Source organism: Ananas comosus, linkage group 3 (assembly GCF_001540865.1).
Source record: "Ananas comosus cultivar F153 linkage group 3, ASM154086v1, whole genome shotgun sequence".
Classification (NCBI taxonomy): Eukaryota; Viridiplantae; Streptophyta; class Magnoliopsida; order Poales; family Bromeliaceae; genus Ananas; species Ananas comosus.
The window spans coordinates 10,106,860-10,117,161 of NC_033623.1; the positions used below are offsets into that span (position 1 = coordinate 10,106,860).

The 10,302-nt window shown below is 40.3% G+C and overlaps 2 protein-coding genes across 2 annotated transcripts; one reads left to right on the forward strand and one right to left on the reverse strand.

The window, feature by feature from the left end:
* On the forward strand, positions 42 to 4,450 carry LOC109707008 (UDP-N-acetylmuramoyl-tripeptide--D-alanyl-D-alanine ligase-like). Its single transcript, XM_020228037.1, has 3 exons — positions 42 to 1,702; positions 2,476 to 2,624; positions 3,560 to 4,450. The coding sequence occupies exons 1-3, from the start codon at positions 623 to 625 to the stop codon at positions 4,119 to 4,121; spliced, it is 1,791 nt and encodes a 596-aa protein (XP_020083626.1). The 5' UTR covers positions 42 to 622; the 3' UTR covers positions 4,122 to 4,450.
* LOC109708226 (protein ASPARTIC PROTEASE IN GUARD CELL 2-like) lies at positions 7,270 to 8,755 on the reverse strand. Its single transcript, XM_020229874.1, has one exon. The coding sequence runs from the start codon at positions 8,743 to 8,745 to the stop codon at positions 7,315 to 7,317; it is 1,431 nt and encodes a 476-aa protein (XP_020085463.1). The 5' UTR covers positions 8,746 to 8,755; the 3' UTR covers positions 7,270 to 7,314.

Below are 10,302 nucleotides of genomic sequence, written 5' to 3' on the forward strand. Positions count from 1 at the left end.
AAGTCTCACATAATCAATCCCATGTCCTCTGGTAGATAACTGACAGCACTAGTCTTATAACTTGCGGCTAAGTTTGATATTAGTCCTTAGACTTGTAAATTTAATTTTACGAACTTTAAACTCTTTAACGAGCTTTAATTTAATTCGCTTACTTTTTTTTATTAGAGAGGCGACTATTGTTCACTCCAATGCATCTGTACATTTATCTATCTTTTATCTTATTTTATATTTTAATTCTACCGCTCATTGGATATAATCCATTACATTACAGATAGTAAAACGTGAATCTCTTTTTTTTTCTTTTTCTTCTTTTTTTGATCTTTCGACGTACAATGTATTATAAAATTTAAATTCAATTCACGTTTCTTGGATCCGATCAATCAGACGGAGCAGTTTTTCGCTCTTAAAACGATCTAAACATGTTCCCGCCACCCCCCCCTTATATTTTCACCTTTTCCCACTCTGCTCACTATTTGCTTCCTCTACGGGAGTTTTGGGGTGCATCCAAAGGCCCCAAACCATACACAACTTAAGATGCTTTAAATGTCTCTCCTTACACTCGCCTCGTTTGTTCACAGCCCCTTGGTTTCTTTTGAAACCGTTAGTGCGTGCAAGGTGTTTGATGAAATGCTACACTGATGAAGCACTAGAGCTTCTTGAGTTCTTTCCCAGTCCTTCCCGTTATTGTTCTACAAGCTTGGTGATGGGAACTCTCCGCTGCTCTTCTGGGCTCACGATTGTACTAAATGGAAATTGCTCCAAACCATGTAAGAACTACAATGGGCTCTCGCGGATGCACGGATGCTCGAAAGCCCGAGTATCAATTTTTACTAATTTCAAGAACCCATGCTTGAGAGCCTTCGAATTGCTTGCTGTTCATTCGGCCGCGACGGATCTTGAGATCATAGATAGCCCGGTTGCGGAGGAAACCATAAATCCTTATCCTTATCCACTTTCGCAACCTCTTCGGCGCCGATGGTGCGAAGATGATCGGTTGTGGACTGCTTCAGAGATTGCAGAAGCCATTAACGGAGAAATTATTCGCCGAGCTCCCTCCGGAACCATCTCTATCGACAGCCGTACGCTGGTGCCCGGCCAGTGGTTTTTCGCAATTCATGGCGAGAATTTCGATGGCCATGATTTCGTCGACGAGTCATTAGCTGATAAAGGTTGCGTCGGAATCATAGGAAATAGAGTGTGTGGGAACTGGGATAGGGGTTTCATTAGAGTGGAAGGGGATACACTCATTGCCCTAGAGAAGTTGGCGAAGTACGCACGTAATAGGTTCGACGGCATTTTGGTGGGCTTAACCGGGAGTGTAGGAAAGACTACAACAAGAAGCATGATTAGTCTCGCACTCGAGAGCCTTGGGCGCACGCACCAAACTCGCGGGAACTTCAATTATATGGTCGGGGTCTCACTTACGTTGATTGGAATACCTTTGGATGCGAAATTTGCGGTTGTGGAATTAGGGTTCGGAGGGCTGGAAGGAGAGATACTGAAGATGGCACAAATGTGCCAGCCGTCAGTGAGAGTACTTCTGAATGTGCGGCATTCTCATATGGAGCACTTCACTAGTTTGGAAGATGTTGCGAGAGCCAAAGGGGAGCTGTTAAAAGAGGCGCAGCCGGGTGACATTTGCGTACTTAATGCAGATGATCCTCTTATCATGAATGTTCCTGTGCCAGCTGGTGTGCAGAAGGTGAGGTTCTTGTTGGTTTTGTACCGCCACGTCTTTAACCTTTTCAATTGGAGTTATATATTCTTAATTCAATGATCTAAGTCGTTTGTCAGAGTATTTCATCCACCCAAAAGGGTCCAGATCATTTCTGCGTAACTTTGTAGCTGGGATTTAATTTTATTTCATTTTATATTTATATCCATGTGACTTGGTAATATTAGTTTATGATAAGCGCAACTTTTTTAAGTATCGTAATGAAATTTGAGTGTAATAACTATTCAAGATCATCATAAGGTTGGCTGATGGAACTGTAGGTGTATCACCCTGTGATCGTTGTGTTATATCTATCAATTTATCATTTCCCTTTTGTTCTGCATGTTTTCGATGTTATAATTTCTAGAAAGCACGGCATTCAGATAATTATATGTATTTAGGTGGCCAACAATTTTGACGTCACACTACAACTCGTAGAAGATTGAGGTGTTCTTTTTCTTCTTTTTAACTATTAAGCTGTACAGATTTTTCATAGTGTGCTAAATGATGCTTAGAAGTTCAGAGGTGATTAGGTAATTACATAAGAGGCCGAGCTAGGCAATGGAGCACAATTAGCTCTCTATCCAACTAGTAAACTTTCAGATCACACTGAAACCACATGTAGGTGAGGCACATTCGATTGATTTTTTTTTTTTCCCTCCCTATAATCAATTCCCTTCCTTTTCCTATTCTCAAATAGAACAAACCATACTTCTAGTGTCTTGTAATTGATGTTGTACCTAATTCTTGCTTGTCATTAGGTGCTTTTTGGGCAAAAGAGAGGATGTGATGTTCGATTGGCATTGGCTGAGAGCATTGATGGGGGTCGTTCAGTGCGTGTGGTCTTAGAAAGTAACGTAAGTGCATACCGCAATCTGTTTCCGGTTCCAAGAGAATCGGTTCATGAGCTGTAAGTTCCTTTTCTGCTTCTCTCTGATGCATATTATGTCTACCAATCTATATATTTGTGCATTTAAGTACTCTAATGTATAATTATATGACTCTACTTTGTGTATCTTACAGTTCTTTTCTTTTCGTTACTCCGGTGCTAGAGTAACCTAAGAATCTTAATTTTAGAACTTTTTGGTGCCATCTCCAGAGTGAGATTGTTACATTTTGCTTTGTTTGCACATAGAATTAGAGGTTATAGGCCATTATTGTGTTGCAAGTTTGGAATCCCATAAAGAAACTGATATTAAAAGGATGGGATATGTTTCACTCAATGTAAAGATTACCGAAGGAACCTCAACCAAAATTAATTACAGTACCCAAAAGATGAAAAAATATACAGCAGTTCAAGCTGAATCGGATTAATATTAGGAAGCGTTTGGTTCCAAATGAGAAAGTATAAAATGATGTATGCATATGTGAAAGTGACGTACGAACATTTGACTAGATTTTTCATTTTCTTTGAGTAGCTACAGCCGATGACTGAACAGGAGCGCTAGCAGTGGCGATGGCCTGACCAAAATTGAAGAGTATTATACGTCCCAAAAACACAGAGTTTTTAAGTCGAAGTCAATTTTTGAATTGAAAAAGAAAATTTATCCAATATGATATTCTCAAGTGAACCCTGTATCTACCAAAATCAAACCGAAATAACGCTCTTAATTAGTTGCCCCTCAAAGTAAAAATCTTCCTCTGTCCCTCCAACAATGGTTCATGATGTAATCGAAGTATCTAACTGATGCAGTCCTTCCAATTCACGTGACAGTTGCGTGTGACATATCTATATAACACTTGCTATTCAAATTTGTTTATCATCTAATGAGCTCAAGTCCGATTAGGTTCTCCTGCCTAATCTTTGGCAATAAAAATGATTCGAAATTCGATTTCTATTTTCAGGGTTGAATTTAAAATCCCTGCCCCTGGTCTTCATCTGGCAACAAATGCATGCGCTGCAGCAGCAGTTGCAGCATCTTTAGGAATTCCCCTTGCCCAAATCGGAGAATCCTTATCGAGATTCAGGCCTGTTCCCATGAGATCAGACGTCCAAGTTACAGAAGACGGCATTACGATCATTGATGACACCTACAATGCGAACCCCACAAGCATGGCAGCGGCTATAAATTCCCTAAAAACAATGCAATGCATGGGTAAAAGGGTCGCAATACTTGGGGATATGCTCGAATTGGGTGCCGCAGAGGCTGAGGCTCATGAGCTTGTGCTGAAACTTTGTTCTGATCCTTGTATTGGGTTGGTGATATTAGCCGGGAAGAGATTCACTGCAGCAGCGGAGAAAGTGAATTTTATGAGGAATCATAATGTTCTCTGTGCTACTGATGCAGAATCGCTTCTTGCAAGAATGAATGAGCTGTTGGCTGCGGGAGATGTAGTTTTGGTAAAGGGCAGCCGGGGAATGCAGATGGAGAAGGTTGTCGATATGATTAAGGCAGTCAGTGGCTAGCAGAAAAGCCATCTTCACGATTATGACAACTTTAATATCTGTGCTGTTGGTGTATCTTTAAACTGTAATCATAGATATGAAGACTAGTTGAAAAGCTGCAATGTTTCTTCATTTGGAGATGATGTAATTATATTCGCGGTTCTGAAGGCATTCAAATGTCATCAGCAACCGTAATGCTACATGTAATTTAAATGATCGTAAATATATAATCTTTGTTACAGTTACCTGTAAACTTTCATTATATTGTCTGAATGATGTATTAGTTGAAATCTTCTGATGATGTTTAGTTGGAATAAAATCTGTTAATAGGAGAGGATTGCTTGCTCAAACAATATTTCCCCAATTATTTTTGTGCTTTATGTTAGCAAGTGGTGCGGAAATGCTCTACTTTCTTAGTTTTCTGCTATTTCACTAATTTATGTTGGCTTTAAGGGATCAGCATTTTGTTCTGTTGTAGGAAGCCAGGTTGGGCCGAGTTATGTTCAAAATGGCGGGAGGTCGGGTTGGACCAAGTCATTTGAATTGGCGACAAGCTGGTTGGATCGAGTCACAATCAAAACCCATAAGTGCTATGTCTATACACTTTAAGTAAATTGGTTGTATATTTTTACCAGCTCAAGCTTTTGGAATTAATGATTAGCGCCTACTGTTCAACATATTATATCAAAGCAAGATAGAGAGGACTGTTGGCTTAATGGGGTTAGCATCTTGTCCTGTGACAGGAGACCAAGTTTGACTGAATTACGTTTGAAATAACGGGAGGTTATGTTGGATCGAATTATGTTCGAAGTATCGAGAGCTTGGTTGGGTCGAGTTACAATCGATATCTGTGTATGCTGTGTCTATATATACTTTAAATGAATTGGGTGTTTATTTCTGATAGCTCAAGTTTTTGAATTTAATGAGTAGCATCAATGACCCGACAATTTCAAATATTTTTTTTCTTTTTCCTGAGGAAAGCTGTTTTTCTACACTTTAAAGAAAAGCTGTTTTGCAACAATTCAGGAATCTCTCTCTCTCTATCTCTCTCTCTCTCTCTATCTCTCTCTCTCTCTCTCTCTCTCAATTATAGTGCTTTAAAGATAAAAGTTAGGAGATGAGTAAGTGCTTCAAAGTTGCTGTCTCTGTGTACTGAACCAGTCGGTTCTGTCAAAATCAAGCTGTCCAATTCAAACTAACACTCCTTTAGTTTTATTACCAACAAGAAATTAAAAAGGATATGTACTTACTTGAGCAATAACTCATTCTGACCTAACTACCAAACCATTGCATCTTTTGATTTGCTGCCTAATCTTTTAATTCATTTAGTTTGAGAGACTTAATAATTTCTGCAATTCAAGACTTGGATTGTACTATTTATTTTTATGCCTTGGATTAACATATTTCATGCAATTTATATTGGCTAAATTACAGAAAATTTCTCTATCAAAACTTGATTTTTTATTTTTCCCTTCTGTCATTTAAAAATCTATACTTTGCTTCCTTATAAAATGAAAAATGTTCACAGAAAAGTACGGTGTGAACTGTGATGATAAAATGACCATTTTGTCCCTCGCTATTTTGCCCCTCATCATGTTCACGGGAGAAAAAGCTGAGAGCATTTTTGGCATAAAAATATATATAATAATATTTTATAAGCGGAACCCTAATGAATTACTAACGGTAGGGAGCGAAGTGAACATTTTTCATTTTACAAGAGGGCAAATTGTAGTTTTTTAAATAACAGGAAAAAAAAGTGAAAAATTGAATTTTGACTGGAAGATTTTATATAATTTAGCCATTTATATATAAGCACAGTTTTATTAAAATAAGTAACGAGTTTAAATTTTATACAAAAAAGTGTCACCTTAAATCAAATAAATTAAAAAGTTGGATATCAAAATCAAAATATTTGAAAATTGGATACCTTAAAAAGAATATGTTTCTTTGTCCCAGTGCCTAACCAAACTTTTGAACAACTTAAAAGGTAGTTTGGTCAAAGAAATCAAAATTGAATTGCCATTGAGCACATCAAAAGCATTTGCTTATATTTTTCATTGTTAACACCTGTTCCACCCTTTTGCGGCTAAAGGAGAGCTCCCCTTCCCATGTTTCCTGGGAACCTGGAGAATGTTTGACTGATCTCTTTTTTTTTTTTTTTTTTTTTTTTTTTTTTTTTTGGTATACATAATCACTGCACTTCCAATGCGTGCCTAATTTCTAAGAACAAGGGAACATTTTGTAAAATAAAAAAAATAGGTCCCAAAAACAGAGATTCTAATAAGTGATGGTGTGGAATTTGAACATTATCTTGATTGCGCGTATTAAATTTCTTTAGGATTTTTTTTCTTGATAGAATCACGTCATTTTCAATTCCTGTAGGCGTAGTCGCAGCAGGAAATCAGTTTGCAAGAATAGAGCCTTTTTTTTTAAGTTTTTATTTGAGAGAAAGGTAATACGCATTCTGTTTTGTTTTTTTTTCTTTTTTACGAAATGAATTTAGCGGAAGTGTAAAATAATTCATTTTTGAACTTAAAACTTTTATATACCAACCATCGAGTCTTTTGCAACACGTTAGGAACAACCAGTGGCGGATTTATATGGTTGGAGTGCGGTTAATTGACCCACTGGCTCCTCCCTTTAAAAAATCCCCACATCTTTAAATGTTGGGTCTATTTGTAATTAACTCTATTTTGTAGACTAATTGACCCTATTTTTTGCCATCCTTTTCTCTCAGTATATATATGAAAAAAAAATCTATTAGAATATTATATATATAATATATATATATATATATATATATATATATATATAAAATTATGGTGGTTTGAGTGAAAAAAAAAATCTTATCTAAAAATGTCATTATACATCATTTCCAAACATAATAATACGTTCAACATAATTGTCATTATGATCGTGATCTCAAAGATATATAAAATGTAACAGTCACGTATTAACAACCATTATGACAAATTTACGTTAGTTGGTTAAAACAATATGATACAAAAATTTCTGGTAAAATTTTTTAAACTTCTTCCAATTTAGATGGACGACACAAAAAATCTACAACTATTAGGAGATCAAACAAGGTACTCATGTTAAGGACAAGTTAAGGGAAATCGAAGTAGAGGGTGTTTGCGAAGTAATATTCACCGAGCCCATCTCAACAAATTTTTGCACACTAGCAAGTGTCAGGTCGAACCCTGCGAATCCACTAGCCGCATGCAAAAGCGATCATCTGAATCCCCTCCTGCTGTATATTCCCGACGATCGACAACCCCGAACTCGACGGAGCAAACGCCAAGCAGAACGTCCCCACGCCGTCCACCGGGACCAGATAATTCCTCGCCGGCAATGTCAGCACAACCCCGCCGTCAAAATACAGCGACACGGTCGGCACGCGCACGGTCCCGAATCCCGAGAGATCATAACACGCGTCGAAAATCGACACCGTTGGCCCGCGCGGTAGCCCCTCCGTGGCATCGACAAATGCATCTCTTAACACTTCGTATGCTTGAGGGGGAAACCTCGTCACCGCCGTGCCGGTATCGACGATGACCCCGCCTTCACCGTTCTCTGCCAGCTGAAACACTTGCTCCGGCACCGGAAGCCTTACCCCGCCGACACCTAACCCAAGAAGGGCAATATAGTAAAAGCTCGGCGCCTGCGGGTTCGTCAGCAGCGGCACCCACGCGGCGCCACGTGGCACGGCGGCGGTCCGGCCGAAGACCAGCGAGCCGTACGGCCCGGCCCCCCGGCTGACCAGGCAGTAGCCGAAGGCCCCACCGGTCTGCGGGCCGAGCTGGCCCACCAAAGATAATGGGCCGGCTCCAAGGCCCAACAACCCAGAAGCCCAATTAAAAAGCCCGTGGTTAGTGTGGCCGCACCCGATCGCCACATTTTGGACGTGAGTGGGCCCAAAAGTTAGGGTTTCAAAAGCTAGGGTTCCCTTCGTGTACGACCCATCCTCGTAGGCCACCGCGTAGCGGCACCGGTCCGACCGGCACGGGTCGGCCCGGTTCACTAGGCCGCACACGGTCGAGCCGCAGGAGACGCCTTCGAACGAGGCCGAACCGGCCGGGTCGAAGACCGGTTCGGCTTGGTCGTAGCACTGGGAGCAGGGTCGACACTGGACCCAGGTGACGTCACTCCCCGTGTCGACTACGAGGTAGTGTTCCCTCTCGGGCATGCCGATGCCTACGCGTACCAAGTACTCGCCCACGCCTTCGTCTAGACCGGAGACCACGGCCGAGCCGAAGTCGTTTAAGGCGAACCGGACCGGCGGCGCGGTCCGGTTCAGGTGCCGGGCGAGACCGGCGACTCGGAGGGCGTCGCGGTTGATGCGTTGCAGGAAGCGTTGGCGATAGCGGCGGTCGTGGACCGGGAGCAGGGCGTCGCGGTGGACCAGTTTAAGAGCCCATTTGGGTTCGTCGCGGGTGCGCTCGTGGACCGGGTCTTGAGAGTGCGGAGTGTCGTGAAGGGTCGTACTGGGTGGTCTATGGGTGGCGTAGACCAACTCGTGCACGTTGAGGTGGTGGAACTCCAACGCCGTAGCAGTGGCGAGGGGTATAATGGCTATTAGGAGTTGGAGCACCATCGCCATTGTTAGGGCTCTCGAAGCTCTAACCTCTATTACCATCTCCATGAATGCGTGAAGTGGGAGATTTGCAGAGTAATAAGCGGAGATAGAGCGCTTCATATGTGTGTGTATATATATATATACATTATATTATATTATATTATATTATATTATATATATATATATATATTTATGGCTATTTTATTTGAGTCTTGTATTATTGAACAAAAGCTTGTGGGGACTGTGAGAATGTTTCCCACGAATCACAAAGCTGCATGGTGGATGAAATACTCTCAGCAGAAGACTATCTCCCTACCAATTTTTATTATTTTTGTTGTATATTGTAATACTATCTAATAAAAAATTTATGTCCAAAAAGTATGTTGAAAAAAGTAATATATATAATGGTCAATGTTTATATATATGAGATGGTGCCGAATGATTCTAATTTTTACATCTCAACTGCTTAGTTTGTAAAAATTTAAAAAACCTCAAAAGTTTTTGTTTTATTTTTAACCTTTCTTAGAAAAATTATTATCCATTATTTGGCAGAAGTACATTACAAGTTAATCAAACAAAAATTTTTCTATGGACATATCAACTTATATAGAATTAATATTTAAAAAAAATAAAAAATGAGGACCACGTACGATACTAATTAAACAAGGTCCGAATATAATTTTACAGCAGTTATATGATTTGAGTGCTTGATATAACTTTTTCTCTTTTTTTTTACTGTACGGCATACGTGCGTTAGCTCTTGAAAAAGGCGAAATAAAATGCTTATGTTTAAATCCTGTAAAAGGCGAGGGAAAGTGCATGGGTTAATTGGTCTTTTTCGCTGGTCCACAGAGGGCAAGTTTGCTTTAAAGCAGAGAAAAATGAATGCATAATGCGGTTTGAAATGATAGAAGTGGTGTCTCTTCTTTCCAACAGATGGTGGGCTCCCACCCCCCTTGCTAATGTGCCCCCCTTGCTAATGTGTTTAGCTTTTCTCATGTAGGGATTTGAGTGAATAGTACACAGACCACAAAAAAAAAAAGAAAAGATTAATTTCATATAGGTCCTGCAAACATGATAAATAATAGATATATTTTTATAAAATTTAACTTTCATAAGTTATTCCTACAAAAGTCTTAATATATTCAGATATGTTCCTGCCGTTAATATCCGTCAGAGAAATCTATTTAACCATAGTTAAAATACTTAACTGTGGTCAGTTAATAAGGTAAAATAATATTTTTATCCTTCTTCCTCTTCCCCTTTCTCTACTGCTTCCTCCTCTTCTTCTTCCTCTTCCTCTACTGCTTCCTCCTCTTCTTCTTCCTCTTCCTCTACTGCTTCCTCCTCTTCTTCTTCCTCTTCCTCTTCCTCTCCTGCTTTCCTCTTCCTGCTTTCCTCTTCCACTTCCTCTCCTACTGCTTCTTCTTCCTCTTCTTCTTCGTATCCTCATTTTCCTCTTCCTTTTCTCCTCCTTCTTCTTCGTCGTCGTCGTCGTCGTCGATGATCCAATCGTCGTCGCCGTCGTGGTGCCCGCGTGGGCCGTCGTCATAGGCGCCTTCGATGGCATTGGCCGTGCCTTCGCCTTCCACCTCTTCCTCGTCCTCATTGACCGCAACCCCA

Excerpts from the sequence above, each read along its gene's own strand:
- LOC109708226 (XM_020229874.1), bottom strand. The coding sequence starts at position 8,745 with ATGGAGATGGTAATAGAGGTTAGAGCTTCGAGAGCCCTAACAATGGCG.
- LOC109707008 (XM_020228037.1), top strand. The coding sequence starts at position 623 with ATGAAATGCTACACTGATGAAGCACTAGAGCTTCTTGAGTTCTTTCCC. Across the intron at positions 1,703-2,475 it reads TGCCAGCTGGTGTGCAGAAG|GTGCTTTTTGGGCAAAAGAG; the intron begins GTGAGGTTCTTG and ends GCTTGTCATTAG. Across the intron at positions 2,625-3,559 it reads AGAGAATCGGTTCATGAGCT|GGTTGAATTTAAAATCCCTG; the intron begins GTAAGTTCCTTT and ends TTCTATTTTCAG.